The 19,415-nt window shown below is 35.4% G+C and overlaps 1 protein-coding gene across 1 annotated transcript; it reads left to right on the plus strand.

Moving 5' to 3' along the window:
* Positions 1-624: 624 nt before the first annotated feature.
* Positions 625-18,971, plus strand: LOC120355432 (cohesin subunit SA-1-like; the record flags this gene model as incomplete). The annotated part of the gene is given in 7 exon segments (XM_039443793.1): positions 625-882; positions 6,478-6,660; positions 8,810-9,022; positions 10,196-10,374; positions 16,068-16,240; positions 16,733-16,866; positions 18,798-18,971. Coding segments are annotated over 7 exon segments (1,299 nt in total), but the record flags the coding sequence as incomplete, so codon positions are not given.
* Between the last annotated feature and the right edge of the window lie 444 nt (positions 18,972-19,415).

Consider the following 19,415-nt stretch of genomic DNA (forward strand, 5'->3'; position numbering starts at 1 on the left):
AATAATCCTGATTAACTTCACGTGAACCAAATCAGAGAAGACCATTTCAAAAAGATGGATCTACTGGAATTAATCAGGATTGAAAATAACCCGGCTTTTTTGCAACCGGCATTAAGTACCTGATTCAATGATTACAAAAGTTCAACAGCTGAGTCATAATTTTGACACAGTCCCACACACATGAACTCGCTCACTCACTTCAGTCACCAACAGACGACAAAATAATCATTATCAGCTGTTTTTCCAAGGATGAATAATATTTATCCTTTTAATGTCCTTCAGCGAGTTTTCCCAGGGATGAGACCTAGTGCAATTGAATCTTTATATTATAAACCTACTATGTTCTGAATTTCGTGAGACTCGTTAGAGCCGTTTTCGAGATCCGGTGAAATACAAACATAATTATAAACATCTAAACATCCAAACATCTAAACATATAAAGAGAAGTTGCTCGTTTAATAGTATAGGATTGGATAAAACAAACTATACAATAATCTGAAAAGAAAAAAAATGCTATTGCCCAAAACGTTTTCAATTTCTAAATTTTGCACCTTTGGGTCATGGATAACCATGCTTACACCTGCACATACACGCATGCAATATGATTGAATTTTATTTTAGAAACTAATAAATATTGTGATGTGTTTGTGTTGCCAGTTACACGAGCACGGCGCCTACCTTGTGGACTCTCTAATCGAGTCCAACGACATGATGAAAGACTGGGAGTGCATGACAGATCTACTGATCGAGGAGTCGGGGCCGACCGAGGAGCCTCTGGACGACCGTCAGGAGACCTCCCTCATCGAGCTGATGGTCTGCTGTGTCAAGCAGGCGGCCACCGGAGAAGCGCCCGTAGGGAGAGGGCCTAACCGCAAAGTGGCTGTGAGTCCAACATATGTTATTCAAACATTGAAAAAATAATCTATAGTCAGATTAAAGTTATAGGCTAAGGGTAACCGTCCAATAGAACCGTATTGAACCGATCCGTTCGGCCGTTGGATCGGACGAATCTGCCGGCCGTTAATTCAACCGAATATGGTCGTCCATTGGAACCGCTTAAGTCAGTCTAGTACAGTAGTTGGCTGGTTGCCAATATAGGTTGTTAATCACAGGTGGCAAATATCAGATGATTCGCCACACCAATTATTGAATTAACTACTATCATAGCCACCAAATTTTTTCATAAACAATGATTATATTAATATTATGAAAATTGAATAAACAAATATCCACTAAATTAGTTATTCATTACGGTACTATAATCTTTCCTTCAGATCTTGGGTATTTGTTTACCAATCTTTGTCCAAAGATTCCTTTGAACATTACGTCGATGATATCTTTTGTCTCGCATATCCCACAATGGAATATACTCTTGAACCAAACTTAATAACTTTTCATTGTCCATAGTTACAACTTTATAAAACAGAACAACTTCAAAAACCAAACAAGTCTGTGAAACAATTCTAGGTTAGGAACACTTTGTTGTCTCATCTCGACTAGTTAGTTCGGCCGGATAGAGCCGGAAAATCCCACTCAATTCGGATCGAAAAATTGATCGACCAGAAACGGCCGTGCACGGCCGTATGTTCACAAAAATGTGAACATTTCAGTTCATACGGCCGTTCATACGTGCACGGCCGTATGAACTTGTTGCAATGGGCGAGCATCTATTCCTTTCTTTGTTGGGGGATCGTTCGGTCGCTTTCGGTAGTTTTCGGCCGATACTAGTTCGGACGATAACGGTTCTAGTGGACGGCCCACCTAAACCTACACCATCTCAGTTTAAACGAGATTGTTCAGCCGTTGGCTTGAACCAGGAATGAATAATTTATACGGGTCATTTTATTCAACCTCCGATTGGTCATGGATAAAAGACGAATGTCTATACAAGAATCATTTTTTCACCAAATGTTACTTACACTTACGATTATTCTTCAACATTGCCATGAAGGTTGAGACATTTTTTCATACCATTGGTATTAAAATAATTATGCTGCCGCCAAATTAGTTTAACTGGACTATGACGTTGTTTTGGAGCTCTTTTTTGGTGTGGAAGCTCTGCCCTCATGTCTCGAGTTTGGGAAGTGATATTCCCGAAAGTGATATTTTGGTATAAGTTGCTAGTGGACAATTCAGGTGTGTTATGTTGGGTGATCGAAAGGGTAGCCGTCTATTTGTCACCCCGACTACTTGACACCTGATCATTTTGGCCATAGGCGACTACTTGGACCCTCGTAAAAATATGTCATTGCCGTCAAGTTGTCCCCCCGACTACTTGACACCTACTGAACCAAAGGTGCCAACTAGTCATGACCGTAAAAGACAACTTGACACCTCGCGTCAGGGTGTCCCCTCGACTAGTTGACACCTCCTTAGAAAGGAGACAAGTAGTCTACATGACACCTTGCACGCTGGCGTCAAGTTGTCACCCCGACTACTTGTCTCCTACAGAGCACCAGTTGGCACGACTTACACCCCCGCGGCGTAGAGAGGAGGGATCAAGCAATTTTTATTACTGGTTATGATGTAGAATTGAATTCCAAGCACTTTTGGTTCAGTAACATTTTCCCGTCAAACGCACGGTTCGGGAGATATTCGCCGTCTTTGCTATTTTTAGGATAATTTTTTTCGAGTTGGTTGAAACAGAAAAAAAATGAATAATAAGCCCTTTTGATGACTGATCCAGATGTAGAACACAATAAAACACATTTTGTTCAGTTATATTTTCCCGTCAAACGCACCGTTTACGAGTAAATTGAGCCTAATGCTAGGACAGTCAATTTTTCATTCATCAAAGAATGATATGGCAGATGAAGCTATCAGTCTGGTTATCAACTGAGGTATTACATGAAGTCTGGTAATTAATATGAGGATAAATAATAATGATTTATACACACTTGCGCTCAGATTGCAATCAGACCATAAGAAGGCCAATGAGAATCTTCAAGTTGTGTCTGTGTCTTCTACACTCACAGACACTGTTCAAAAATTTTTTATGAGTATGATTATTAAGAAGAGTAGTTTTAAAGATGTTTCATATAAAAATGAAACCGGTTTAAAGTGTATTGATTACTCAAGATTACAAATAACTTGTCACTAATGCTAGACAAATATGTTGAGGCTCTTTCAACATCCAGTCTGTTTCTATACTTATTCTTGATTGCGCCATGGTTGCATAACCATGAAGAGCCAGCCGGAATGGTGATTTCTTGTGGAGTGGAGTCGAGGGGATAGGTTGTCGTGACCGTAGACGACTACTTGTACCCTCGTAAAAATATGCCACTGCCGTCAAGTTGTCCCCCCGACTACTTGACACCTACTGGACCGGAGGTGTCAACTAGTCCCGACCGTAAACGACAACTTGACACTTCGCACCCTTACGACAGGGTGTCCCCCCGACTAGTTATCACCTCTTCAGAAAGGATACAACTAGACGGGTAAGGCTCACGTCTACTTGTCCCCTAAAAACCGGGTTTAAAAGGGGACAACTAGTCGGGGTGGCACCTAGTCGCGTACCCGATCGAAATTATCCCATTTGATTTGCTGAAGAAGTCATCTTGTTGCACCAGCACTATGAGGCAGAGTTGTCATGTCATTTCAGCTGAAGTCTTTCATTTTCCGAGACAATTCACGCACAACTTTGTCACGCATAATGTTTTCTGACTAAACTTGAATCATTCTTTGTTAGATTTATACTGAACTATTGCCTTTTGCTTCTAAAATCGAATAACTCTACGTAACTAGTCCTTGGCGGCAGACATATTTGTGAATCTATTGTAACAATCATCTCAGGCCTTGGTTTTCTACAGCTACAAGCCAGGTTTCGACTTGCAACTTTCTGCCTCAAAATGTACAAAAGGAACCAGCTTATGGCAAAGGGGGGGGGGTAGACGTTGAAACAATGATGGTCAAAAGTCTAACGGTGAAATAACCGACGCTGACCAGTGAAAAAAGGGTGGCAGCCAGACGCCAGGCGTGAGTGGATGCCATCAGATAGGTGGCAGCACCAACTGGGGCCGTGATCCAAGGAGGAACAATGGTTCGAGGGTTGGCGAGCACGTGGAGTTGGGAACACGAGCACACTTTTCGGTGAACCACGGCCAGAGTAAGATGTCTGAGGAGTGAGCAGCGTGCAGCCCGGAGCCCTAGGGGCTGAAATTGAGTCCCGTCTCCGGCAACAACACCACCAACAACGTCAAAATCATTCAAATCATTTAATGTCAAGGAAGTGTACAGTTTAAGTGCGCGAAAAAGCCATGGTTCGCGGGGTATACAACATAATATTAACCTAATATTATAAGGTTAGTGTAATTTTAAATTGTTGTTTGTTTGCCACACTGGTTATTTTCTTGTATTATTGTTGTTTAAATAGGGTTTGTGATTTTGTTATTTATCGTATCTTCGTGCATTATTCTATTTAGAAATTGAGACTCTCAATGAACATTATTATTATTATTATGATATTTCATAAACGGTAGAATCATATTTCATATTTCGGTGTTCTGCTTAACAGAGTAATTACTAAAATTTCGAAGGACATGTGATATATTTAATCAACATTGAAAATCTCATTTGTTTCTTTGTAAAGTGTCAATTTCAATTTGCCTTTTGCTTATTTTCATTATGATTATCTAATGATTCATAATTGTCTTGTGTTGTTATTTCACAAGTATCATTAGATCCCCTCCTTTCTTTATTGTTTTAATCATGGAGTGAAGCAATATAGTTGGGAAAGATGTGTAGTTCTACATTCATTAATTGCTGGGCTGCGTCTTTATTGAAGTACTTAATGTACATTGTTTTTTATATAGTTCAAATGAATTCATGTATCTGCTAAAGAGTTATGCTGTGTTAGTTGTATATTTAAATTTAGAGGGTCGTTTCCTAATAATTAACGTGGCGCCTGGGTTATAAATTTCAAATTTTATATTATCAAATTTTCATGTTACTATTTAAATTTCAAATTCACCATATATTAAGCAATCAGTAAGTGTAGATCAAGACACTATAAATCGTCAACAATTTATTGACAATCTCAGGGTGTTTTATGGGGATAATAAGCTGTTCAGCTCTGTGAAAGTCGCCCTTGACGCTTGTCTGTGTCTTATGATATGTGATCGGAGGTTGAGTAAAAATTGACCGTCGTATATCAAAATGATCTAGATTGAATTATCATATTTTTTTTCATAAAATTATTCTACTTTATAATAAGGCTCAACTCACACTTACGCGACTCAAGTCGAAAAGAGACTGCGACTCTAGTCTCTTCTCGAGGCAGCATGTGTTTTCAATTGATGACACTTGGACCAGTCGACTCTAGTCTCCGCGACCTCGTGACTGTGAGACTGAGTCGAGCCTCGACTCGACAGGTTGGTCGAGCGTCGACTTGAGTTGCGTAGTACCGCGCATTTTTAATGAAAGTGAGGTTATGTTTCATGAAAGTGATGTTTTATCATTTTAGACAAGACAATGGGCCCGTTCTGTGTACATGGAATGTGGTAAATTGTCCGATTCACAATTTACCAGGTAAAAAGTTCCGCGTTCCATGGGAAGAGTTTTGACAGATTCTGTTCCAGATCCAAATTCCTGTCCCACAGTCGAAACGTGGTAAATTGTCCGACCTGGTACAGATCCAACTATCTGAGCTCTCATTGGTCGATTATTGTAGTCTGCTTGCTTCTCTGCGCATGCGCTGATAGTTTGTTTACCATAGCATAGCCATAGAATACATAACCAACAATATGATGTTTGATAACTATTCATTAAATTTAATGAATTTTTCTCTATAGAAAATTTGAGAGTAATGGAATAAAAGAAATGCACACTTTTCTAGTCGGTAAGTTTGTAAAACAACCTTTCTTCATTCACGCAGCTAGTAAACGACACATTTTGGTGTAAATCAACTTTATAAGTGCGCGCCAAAAGCTTGAACCAACGATTTTGAAATGGCTTTCCATGGGAACATTTTGCACTTGTCACGTGATGGAACAATTTACGATTGGAACTGGAACAATTTACTGTACACAGAACGTACACATTAATACGAATTAGATAAGACAATATATCCATAGTAACTATTATAAAATTTGTTACATGCAAATTAGTGACTAATTAGATCTTATATTTTTAATAAAGTATGGTTAGAAAATAGAGTAGCATGGAACTGAAGTAGTGTCAATGAGCGAAAAAGTCTAAGGTCGAGAGACTGGAGTAAATATGCTCGACTGGAGTCGTACGATTCGAATCGAGATAGTGTGAGTTGTGCCGTAATTCAACAACAAAATGTTTTTAATTGTTTTAAAAAATAAATGTTGAACATGATCTACTGGTAAAATTATACCCCAACATGTAGACAAATAAAATGGTGCATATTTCTATTTGTTACCTGTGTGTATGCTGATTGAAAACTACATTGCCTTGTTTTTTGTGAGATCCAATGTCATTCAATAATCATCCAATGGAACTATTTTGTTACAGGTACTGTCAGTGAAAGAAATCAAACAAGTTCAAGATGATAAACAAAAGTTGACTGAACATTTCATCGGCACACTTCCTATTCTGTTGGACAAATACAGAGCTGATCCTGATAAGCTGGCTAATCTACTTTCTATACCTCAGTACTTCGAGTTAGAAATTTACACTGTATCTCGACAAGAATCTGTGAGTAATCACATTTTTCGCTTTTAAAATAATTGTTCCATCAAGTTTTCTCCTTCCATTTTCTACCGTGAATTTCAAATAATTGAGTGACAAAATGTTCATTACATACTCAACTGTTCACTGTGTCCTTCACAGAATCGAGAAATGTCTCATATTTGTAGCGTTGCAGACGTCCTTGCAAAAATGTTCTGCTTGATTCAATAAAACTTCAAAACCTTTCAATCAAATTTCCTTTTTGAAACACAATATTCTCAAACTATGTTCTACAGTTTCAAGTGAAATTTTGTTATTTTAATTACTTTTAATTGATACGAACTCAAAATTTATTATTTGTGTTTATTGCACTGAAAATTGCTCACAAATAAAGTGAAATAAACATACTAGTAAATGATACTTGGACTAGTATATGAATCAAAATTTGGGGGAGTACCAGTTTTGAGCTGCGTTTGTTAGCTAGCCCTACCTCAATCACTTCTTAAATGATTTTTTATCATTGAATTAATAAATAAACAAATAGACCAAGGAATCTTCTATTTCAAATTATTAATGTGCCTCCAATTTATTGGTTATTGGATCGTTGAAGCAAATGAATTAGCGAACTTTGAAAATATCTTTATTCATAATTTTATTAATATATTCAGGGTCTTAACTATGGCTGATGAAAATTTATAATTTTACTTACTAAAATCAATAGCATCAAATATATTGATTAGGGACTTTTCTATCGTTGTTGGAATATTACTTACTAAAATTAACAACATAAAATAACCTATATTGATAAGCAAAAGTATTTTATTTTTTCTTTATTGGACTCCTATACCCATGGTCATTGCAAATCCATTGGTACATGGTTTTCATACTTTCATTTATTAATTTATCAGTTCAAAAGCATCATGATATTGGAAATATCTTTAAGATAAGTTCATAATTACACGATTTCTACAACTATCCATATTGTTTGACAACCATAAAAAGTGGTTGACAATTTATTTTTCTGTTCTTCATTATGGAAAAATACCACAACATCACACACAACTACTGTTTGTATTTTTGGTCTCAACATTTTGAAGTTTCTTCAAAGTTTGGAATTATTAAATTGTTTGTTATTGGTTGAATTCTATTTAGAAGTATTATTAAATTCAAAAATGTTTCTTGTTTGTTTTGAATTGTGATTTGTAAATTGGGGTGTGTAATTCGTAAACATGAAAGTTACACATAACCTAGCTACATATGGTCTGCTGTATAAATTAGAATTGAAACCGTTTTGGGATCAAGCCTGTTGTACTTTTCTGAAAATTGTATAATTCTGAATGATTAAATAAATGAACATACTATCACTTTTACGCACGAGTTCCACCCTACTGCAACCGTTAGAATATACAATATCGGGGACCTAGCTTCGCTCTGGAGTACAAAAGCATAAAAAAAATTATTACGAAAGAAGAAATTTAATTATGATAATTGAGATAATTGAGATTAATTCCCAGAAGAATGCAAAAATTTCCCTCACGAAGGCCGGCAGTTGCACAAAAGCAGGTTAAATAATAATCCTGATTAACTTCACGTGAACCAAATCAGAGAAGACCATTCCAAAAAGATGGAACTACTGGAATTAATCAGGATTGAAAATAACCCGGCTTTTTTGCAACCGGCACTAAGTACCTGATTCAATGATTACAAAAGTTCAACAGCTGAGTCATAATTTTGACACAGTCCCACACACATGAACTCGCTCACTCACTTCAGTCACCAACAGACGACGAAATAATCATTATCAGCTGTTTTTCCAAGGATGAATAATATTTATCCTTTTAATGTCCTTCAGCGAGTTTTCCCAGGGATGAGACCTAGTGCAATTGAATCTTTATATTATAAACCTACTATGTTCTGAATTTCGTGAGAATCGTTAGAGCCGTTTTCGAGATCCGGTGAAATACAAACATATAAACATCTTAACATCTGAACATATAAACACTTAAACAGAAGTTGCTCGTTTAATAGTATAGGATAATTTTATTACAGAATATATATAATTATATTCTGAATAACTGGATAAATAAACAGCACACCTGTAATATCCCTAGTTTGTCGTACTTAGTTCCTGTGTTAGGATCCGCACAGGTAATAAATGACTATGAATTCTGTACAGAACCTGGATCTTCTGCTGAAAAAACTGCGAGGAATTGCTGAAAAACATCATGACACGGATGTCCTTGAGACTTGTGCCAAAACTCTGGAGGTCCTGTGCGCTGAAGGGAGTCCCATCTACTCCCGTTGCGATGTGCAAAGGTCCACCATCATTGACAGCATTGTCAATAAGTACAAGGAAGCGATTGACGAGTGGAATTCACTTATTGAAGGGGTGAGTGCGTCACTGATTAATTCAACCCCAAACCCGGGAGCTCCTCAGTTCCGCCAGTTCTCAAATTGTCTAGTGTATAAAATTATAGTTCGCGTCCCTTAGCTTTGTGTCCGTGACTTTGAAACGGCTTATAGGCAAGGTATGGTTCGCTGGGCAATATTCACGGCATTGCAAAAACATCAGGCTTCAGAAAACCTAGATCACAGAATACAATACAGAATCGGCTAGTATCCTGACGCCAAAATCCGTCATCTTGAAAGAAAGTTCAGCATTGTAATAGTATAGAAGATTGGAAGTTCGGATCACTTTACTGATCCGGGTCAATCAGTTTCGTACACTGCCGCGACCCAATCAAAAGACCCGGATAGCAGAAATTTTAATTTCTAACAAGATGACGCAGTCACGTAACGTGGTCTTGGTGCACTTATGTAAAATGCATTGTTTAGATTGATATTTTCCATTCTGTATGTATTCTGTGCCTAGATCCCCAGATTGAGACGGCTGCCCACACACAGAGACTCTTCATGAATGAGAGAGTTGCAACGTATCACCAACAATGGAAAGAGCTTGTTGAACTAATGACAGCTGATAGGCTGTGTTGTGCTAAAAGGATTAACTCCAAAATAGTATATCTCGCACCTAGGGCCGAAAATGAGATTTTTCCGGCTCGAAATCGGTTTTCAAGTCCGAGGCCGTAAGCCGAGGACTAGAAAAGATTGAGAGCCGGAAAAACATTTTTGCCCGTGGTGCGAACGCTATTTTTCGTCACACAGAAAAATAAACAATAAATAATTATATGAGAATAATTGTTTATTAAGCACTTCCGAAAGCAAAAGTGGAAGGTCATAGCTCTAGCAAATCTGAGGTAATCTGAATATCAGGAAATTGTCCAAGTATTTTTATTTTTTATTCTGATTTGTCTAAATAACCTAAAAGATTATGTTCAATTATGTGGGAGGTTGAGTCTATACTTTTTTATTCTTTCAAATGACAATAAGATGATATTATTATAAATGTTTTAATTATTGAATAATAAACTCAAATAATGAAAAGTTTTTTGATCAGCTGTTTTAGTACACTTGAAATTTAGCGGCCGGAAAGAAACCTGTTCTGACGTCAGACCAGCAATAATTGTCTTCAACTTCTCTGATATTATTTGTTTGTTTCTAACAGGGAGAAACGCCAGATGACGATGAAACATTCAATGTTGTATGCAGTCTGAAGAAAGTGGCTGTTTTCTATTCCTGTCATAACATTGGCAATTGGAACATATGGCCTCTTATATACAAGGATGTAGTCGAATGCACATCCAAACAAATGCCAGAAGAGGTGAGTGAAACAAACTCTATACGGTACACATTCTCTTAATAATTTTATTTATTTTAACCATATTTGTCCTACTACCGTAGGTAAGGAAAGTATTGTTTTATAACGACTTTATTACACATCAAATATACTCTTGTTATCTATAAATAATAAAGGAAAGAACGTCTTAAACACATACGGGATAGGAAAATTATGTTTGACGCATCATCATGTCTGAACTGATTAACTTGAAATTTTGCATATAGATTCTTAACTTACCTAGGATGGTTATAGGCCTATTTTGAATTCTTCAAGATTCCAATAGGTCAAGTTTCAATCACACCCTTGCGGAGCAAGTAAATAGTAAGTGCAATATTCCTCAAGTTTTCAATTCATTGTTTTCCTTGGTACATCTTCTTCTTCTTCTTTCAAACAGGGACTAGGCTATTGCCTGTTCCGACTCACATTCAGCATGTAATTAGAATAAAAAAATAATGAATAAAAATGTATAAATTAATAACATCAATATAATCTAATCTAATATCATCATAAGCATCACTACAATCTACTGTTTTTATTTTATAATAAATGACTCTTTTGCCTACCGGTTTATACCCTCTTTGGCACATTTATCCTATTTCTTACGTCAAGCTTCAAAATTAAAAATTTTCTAATAAGACTTCACAACTATTCCTGGACCGGAAATTAAGTGACGAAGCAGTGATATATGATTTCATAACCTAATAATACATTGGACAATATTAGCGTTTTCAAAATTAGGTATAGAAATGGCAACCCTGCCATCCTATCATTTCACTGACTATATAACGTGAATCTTACCATAGTCATTTCAGTTTATTGGCAAATAACTGCAACAATTTTTCTAGAACAATTATTGTTTCACCATTTTTTTCATTTCTGCATATTCATTCTATTGAGAAATAACTGCATCAATTTTTCAGCAATAATTGTCTTCAACTTCTCTGATATTTGTTTGTTTCTAACAGGGAGAAACGCCAGATGACGATGAAACATTCAATGTTGTATGCAGTCTGAAGAAAGTGGCTGTTTTCTATTCCTGTCATAACATTGGCAATTGGAACATATGGCCTCTTATATACAAGGATGTAGTCGAATGCACATCCAAACAAATGCCAGAAGAGGTGAGTGAAACAAACTATACGGTACACATTCTCTTAATAATTTTATTTATTTTAACCATCTTTGTCCTACTACCGTAGGTAAGGAAAGTATTGTTTTATAACGACTTTATTACACATCAAATATACTCTTGTTATCTATAAATAATAAAGGAAAGAACGTCTTAAACACATACGGGATAGGAAAATTATGTTTGACGCATCATCATGTCTGAACTACTGGACTGATTAACTTGAAATTTTGCATATAGATTCTTAATTTACCTAGGATGGTTATAGGCCTATTTTGAATTCTTCAAGATTCCAGTAGGTCAAGTTTCAATCACACCCTTGCGGAGCAAGTAAATAGTAAGTGCAATATTCCTCAAGTTTTCAATTCATTGTTTTCCTTGGTACATCTTCTTCTTCTTTCAAACACCCTGCCTGTTCCGACTCACATTCAGCATGTAATTAGAATAAAAAAATAATGATAAATAAAAATGTATAAATTAATAACATCAATATAATCTAATCTAATATCATCATAAGCATCACTACAATCTACTGTTTTTATTTTATAATAAATAACTCTTTTGCCTACCGGTTTATACCCTCTTTGGTACATTTATCCTATTTCTTACGTCAAGCTTCAAAATTAAAAATTTTCTAATAAGACTTCACAACTATTCCTGGACCGGAAATTAAGTGACGAAGCAGTGATATATGATTTCATAGCCTAATAATACATTGGACAATATTAGCGTTTTCAAAATTAGGTATAGAAATGGCACATGCACACTCAGCCTAGTTTTCCTCCATTGGCATAATTATATTATGATTACAGTGTTTTGTATAATAAATGAATGAATACATATTAGTACCACTCATTGCTTTAAGGCTGTGCAAAGGCTAAAAATAAACTTTTCCTACAGTTACCTTGAAAAGTGGCATTTCCTGCACTGATTACAGAACGCAAAGAATCACTTTTCCGCTCTAGTGCGGGAAAATTTTTTTCTGCACTCCAGATTTGCAACATGGCAACACAAAATAGTTAGTAGGTTATATGGAGCACCAGTGCAGCAAAATCAAAATTAAGCTGGTAACACTGACTGTGGTATAGTGAGGTGCACGTTATAATAATATTAAGGACAACGAGGACAGCCACCACATGAGTGACAGCCGCCTTCATTCATTTACTACTACATTATTCAATTTGACAATAAATTAAGGTTTTTATTAATAATAAAATTACACAGAAAAACATTTGATGGATTTCAGGCAATTTTACCCATAATTACCCACTTTTCATATTCAATGGTAACTGTAGGAAAAATTTAATGTGAAATACGTGCGCAAAGTTCCTCTGCTGCACTCAACAAACCGTTTCTTTCTTTCAAACAACAAACCGTAAACGTTTCTTTCGGTGCAGCAAACTGTCACTTTGCGCACTAGTTGCACAAATAACTATTCTACTCGTAATATTTTTCAAAGTTTTTCGATTTGTATATCATCAAGCTATCAAAATGAAAAATTTTTGACAGGGCAACATTTTTTTCTGATCATTACTTTTTGAGATATGACCGCCTAAAGTTTAAATTTTTGGGACAGAACATTTCAAATACGGTAAGAGATTCATGAGATTTAGAGGATAGATTCTTCAAAGTGTTGTTGATCTAGTAAAACAACAATTTTCTAAAAATATCAATTTTAAGATAGTTATTCAATTTACTAAAATAACCAAAAATAACTTTCAGTTGAGTTATTTTTGGTAGATTGAATAACTTTTTCAAAAATTGATATTTTCAGAAAATTTTTGTTTTACTAGATCATCAATACCATGAAGAATCCATCCTCTAAATCTCATGGATTCATATCATACCGAATTTGAAATGTTCTGTCCCAAAGATTCAAACTTCAGGTGCTCATATCTCAAAAAGCAATGATCAGAAAAAAAATGTTTTCCTGAGAAAACTTTTTCATTTTGATAGCTTGATGATATACAAATCGAAAAACTTTGAAAAATATCACGAGTAGAAAGTTTATTTTTAGCCTTTGCATAGCCTTAAGTTGTAGAGTGAATATTGATGTTGTGAAACTCCTCCATAATGAAGAAACTTGACTTATTGTCAAAAATACACTTTATTTTAATAAAAAATATTATTTCACAGGAGCATGCTCTCTTCAAACATTGCTTTATATATTACACAAGAATTTATTTTCAAATGTTTTTTCCTTGAATTGAAAAAATCTATTCATTAAACATGTACAAATACATAATATGAATAGTGTCAAAAATTTATGTAGCCTAAATACTAATTATAAAACAAATGTAAAATATTTCTTTATGTTTAGTTTTAAAGCATCTAAATTTTCTATTGTAAAACAACCTTTCTATTGTAAGCAATATTAAAACAATACAAATTATTGATAATTATGTAAACCGTCAGAAAAATACGAATCCATTATAACGTTGTCAATTCACATTTTTCTATTGTATTTTTGGGAATCCGATGGTAGTAAGGCTTAGACCACAAACTCAAGTTCTGTCGTAAATTTGTCGACATCCCTTGTTTATGTGAATCGACGAAGGACCAATATCAGGGGATAAATTGCTAACAACGCCTGCAATGCCGGCAGGAGTCATAACAAACGTTAGAAATCGGTTTACTCAGTGTATGGAGAATGGGGGACCTCATCTACCTGATAAGATATTCAAAACTAATTGAAACAAAACATTATATGTGTCCACATTACAAAAAAATGAATACAAACATTCTGATTCATACAAAGAGTTTTATTTACTTTTAAAATAAGGCAGTTTCGCTGCCGCACATCTCTGCTTCTGATTGACGTTTTTATTAACAATATTTCGTTTTTGAAATATGTTGTGTGAATTGGAAAATACAACCAATATCGAATACATGATTGTCGTTTTCACACTTACCGATTCCTCGACGACACAACACGGCAGCACAGGAAGCTCTCCGATTGGCTAATCAGGTTGGCGAATTAATAGTCAGCCAATCAGAGAGCTTTCTGTCCTGTCGTCAAGGAATCGGTAAGTGTGAAAACGGCCATCATAGGATGAAATATTAATTGTTGATAGAAACTCATTCTTTTAAATACTTCATAACATTTAAAAATACATTACACATGATGAATTATTCTTTATGACAATTGATTTTGTCATTTATTTCAAATTCAATGATAAGTAGGTTCACTCGCTCTCAATTGTGTTTAATAATAAGCTCTTAGGCTTGTGCGTGGGTAATGAGTGAGAGGGATGATGAAAGATGACGACTACTTCTCAGGTAATCGGGACCGACTACTTATCGTCTCCTCCGAAAGACAGAGTGGCCATATCTTTGTGGTTATGCTGTGGTCAAAACTTTTTGCCCCGGTCGAGATTCGAACTCGTGTTCTCTTGATTATTAGACCGGCGCGTTATCACTTACTCCAACGAGCCACCCTCGTTTGAAAGCCACTTGAACCATATATGGTTCTGGCCCTTTTTTCCAACGCCTTCTGTAGTAGATAGCTGTGATTCAAGCTATTCCGGTATATCTGTTACAATATTAATTGTTCATTCTTGTTAATAGTGGTCATAACACTACACAATGATAGATTCATTCGTTCCAAATTCTACAGTGTAGTATATAGTGTAGTGTGTATAGTGTATGTATATTCTGTATAGTGTGTGTGGTGATATTTTTTTCTAATCATCTTTCTACTTTCCTTGCCCTATCACCATAGGTAAGGAAAGTATTGCTTTCCAAAAAAAAATAGGGTACACCAATTTCTATACGTGATCTTGAGACGAGTGGACCCTGAGTCCAAAAAAGTGGTTTTTGGGTATTGGTCTGTGTGTGTGTGTGTGTGTGTGTGTGTGTGTGTGTGTGTGTGTGTGTGTGTGTGTATCAGTGTAAGTGCGTCTGTTAACACGATATCTCATCAACCATTTAACGGAATTACTTGAAATTTGGAACTTAAGGTCCTTACAATATAAGGATCTGACACGAACAATTTCGATCATATGCAATTCAGAATGGCGGCTAAAATGGCAAAAATGTTGTCAAAAACAGGGTTTTTCGCGTTTTTCTCAAAAACGGCTCCAACGATTTTGATAAAATTCATACGTCATTGATAAGTTATATCAACTGCCACAAGTCCCATATCTGTAAAAAATTCAGGAGCTTCGCCCCATCAATGCAAAATTTGATTTTGATTTCCAATTATCAGGTCTCAGATATAATTTGAACGAAAAATTTCGAGTGGAAAAGATTGAGCATGAAAATCTCTACAATTAATGTCCAGTAGCATTTTCACCTAAAATTGAAAATAAGCTTGAAATTTGAGAAAATGTGATCATTCAATTGCAAAATGTTGGCAACTGTTGATTCTTTAAAATCATTCACTATGAAGAGATAGCAGATCTCATGTGTATCCAGCGTTATTGTCCTGTCACCAGCTGGCTCAGATCTTTGAATAGTATACTTGAGATTGGCGTGAACACTAGTGTCAGGTGATCAATTTTCATAACGGCATGGAAAGTTGTGTGAGTGCGCCACACCAGATTTTTAATCTCAGTTTTAATTTCTAATTTTACTTTCTCAGGCTTACCTTGTGATATGTGATCTTCTAGTCGTGTTTTGCAATCAGCTGCAAACTAATGCGCAAACTGTCCTCTCTGAACTGATCTACGAGGCTGACCGATCTCTCCAAGTACTGCTCAACGATTTCATCCAGAACAACGTTTTCACTTATGAAGATGAAGGTAATTATGATTAACTGGAACCTGCACACTGTGTGTTGAATGCCAATGATGTGAGCATCTTAATTACAGAAAGTCAACAAAAATTGGAATTTGGGTGCAAAGATGCTATTGTTAAACTAGAGAAATGTTTAACCGCTGATATGCCCATACTGAATCGCGAAAAAAACCAAGCAAATACCATTCAGAAAAGCTAGAAAGCAACTTTAGAAGCAGACGCTGAATATGTAGAGTCTGTAGACATTATAAAAGTTCTAGGAGAGGTATTAGATCCAGAAATTTCTTGGAGATCTCATGAGCATTTGTGCATACTAAATTGATTAATTTAAAACGCATCACGAGATGAGCTAGGTTGTCCAGTATTATTATGGTGTGTATATTTTATGTATTTTTTATAATTCCTCAGTCATTTTGGCGAGTTTCTTTATACTTTCATCATTTAATTATCACATCAATGTATTGACATTTATCCAATTTCTAATTCTTCAATTCCAGATGAACTGGACGAACATTCTAGAATCGAAGATCTGCATAAAAGGCGAAACTTCCTCGCTACTTATTGCAAGCTGGTTGTGTACAGCATAATGCCCATATCTTGTGCTGCTGATGTTTTGAAGCACTACGTCAAGGTATAGTTACAACGATTGTAAAATTTATATTGGAAAAATACTGAAAGCTACTGTATTTGACTCAATGAATTGAACTTAAAATTGAGTACTTGAAATGTATAACTTGGAAAATAATAAGAGTTCAAGAGGAATATTATCATGAGCTAGTTTTGTTACGGTATTCTACCAATCAGCCTTAATATCGTTAAGATGGTACTGGTATTCAGCACAAATATGAGTAAATAACTCTACAAAATATAAACAAGGTGTTCTGAAAAAAGTACCCGTCAGCCAGGGGGTGATTCCTCACATCAAAAGAAGAGAAAAGTTCTAATTAACATAGTTCCGAAAATGCTTGGTTACCAAGTTATACAGGATGAAAGATTTCGTCTGAATTTCAGTTCCCCTGCCCTGCGGGTATTTGTTGGCTGTTAATTAAGATGTTGGCTGTTAATTCAGCGTACTTTATGTAAAATAAACTGAGAAATTGAATAGAACCTCTTCCAAACCGTTAGCTACAGCAATTTTTAAGATGTGTGACGAAATACGCGAAACTTAGTTCCTTAAAGTTCCTTTAAGGGTTGAAGCAGATTTACTATGTTAAATGTACAATAAACACTTAATATTTTCTTACAGAACTTGTAAAGAATTTAATTTCGAAGAAAAGTATGTAGATTAAGTCTGTAATAGACAAACGCAACCTTGAATAAATAATCCTTGATTACATACAAAACTCATGAAAAATAGACAAAATCGGTTAAGCTTTCTATTTTTCATGCGTTTTGTATGCAATTAAGGATTATTTTTCAAGGTTGCGTTTGTCTATTGTAGATTTATTCTACATCTTTCTCTTCAAAATTAAATTCGCTACAAGTTCTGTAAGTAAATATTTTGTGTTTATTGTACATTTAACATAGTAAATCTGCTTCAACCCTTTAAGGAACTTGTTTTTCGGACCAAGTTTCGCGTATTTCGTCACACATCTTTAAAATTGCTGTAGCTAACGGTTTGAAAGCGGTTTTATTCAATTTCTCAGATCATTTTACATAAAGTACGCTGAATTAACAGCCAACAAATACCCGCAGGGCAGGGGAACTGAAATTCAGACGAAATCTTTCACCCTGTATAACTTGGTAACCAGGCATTTTCGGAACTATGTTAATTAGAACTTTTTTCTTCTTTTGATGTGAGGAATCACCCCCTGGCTTACGGGTACTTTTTTCAGAACACCTTGTTTATATTTTGAGGAGTTATTTACTCATATTTGTGCTGAATACCGGTACCATCTTAACGATATTAATGCTGATTGGTAGAGAGTACCAAAAGGTCCTAACTCCACCTAATAGAATAGAGTATCTTTATTAGTCTCAATAGAATATCACAATTCGACATATAGGCCAGTCAACACAATACAATAAAATAAAAACGTTATATACATCACAACATATGCTATAATACCTTTTTATTTCATATGAATAAAGTGAATTTGAGTCCAAAGTACCCACTGTGGCTATTTATTGTTGTGTTTATAAACCCTGTTTTTATTGTGTTGACTGGCCTATATGTCAAATTGTGATATCCTAATAAAGATTATAATAAATAATATTGTATAATATTATAATAAAGAATCGTTTCATTCCAGGTGAGGAAAATTATTCTAGAAACTAAGACAACACACCTTTAGTTCTAAAGGCGTCAAGCCTCTTCTGGATTCGCATACAATAGTGACAGTGAACAGTGAAAATAAAATTCCCACTTGTTCTAATTGGACTATTCCCACTCAGCCCGGCCGAGTCAGTATGAATAATACAATTAAAACTTATGGTAATTATATTTTTCACTGTCACTGTTGTGTGCGAATCCAGCCTTAAAGATTTTATTAAATAAGGTTCTAATTTCTCCTTGAAAAAAAAGGTATTCAGCCAATTTACATCCACAATCTTTTGTTTCAGTCTTACAACCTGTACGGCGATATTATCAAGACAACACTAGGTAAGGCGAGGGAAATCAATAAGACAAACTGCGCCAAAACAATGGTATCCAGTCTGATATCTCTGTACAAAGACCTGCAAAAGGAGTCCAACATCAGGATAAATCGACAACTTGAGGAATTCAGTAGTTTGAAGGTAATACTCGTATTATCATACACTTTTTATAATATTGTTGCGGGTTTCTTCACTGATAAAACACTTGAGGTGATTTATACTGATTAGCTTTATACTTATAACACTATAACACACGGAAGTAAAACTAGACACAATTATAAACTGATAACTACCTAATAAATTACACAGAATTATCACAAGCGTCCGTTGAGTCATTACCTAGTACAAATAACGGTATAAGAATAACTATCACTAAGAATAATAACAATATAACTAACTAAAAAAGTCTATTATCACTTTTGTCACGAATATCGCTCGTTATTTTTACTTTCCTTGCCCTACCATAGGTAAGGAAAGTATTGCTTTCCGAAATAAATTAAGGTACCCCAATTTCTAAATTTCTTCACTTTTCAAGGTCCCCTGAGTCCAAAAAAGTGGTTTTTGGGTATTGGTGTGTGTGTGTGG

This window comes from Nilaparvata lugens, unplaced genomic scaffold, assembly GCF_014356525.2.
Source record: "Nilaparvata lugens isolate BPH unplaced genomic scaffold, ASM1435652v1 scaffold1335_2, whole genome shotgun sequence".
Taxonomy (NCBI): Eukaryota; Metazoa; Arthropoda; class Insecta; order Hemiptera; family Delphacidae; genus Nilaparvata; species Nilaparvata lugens.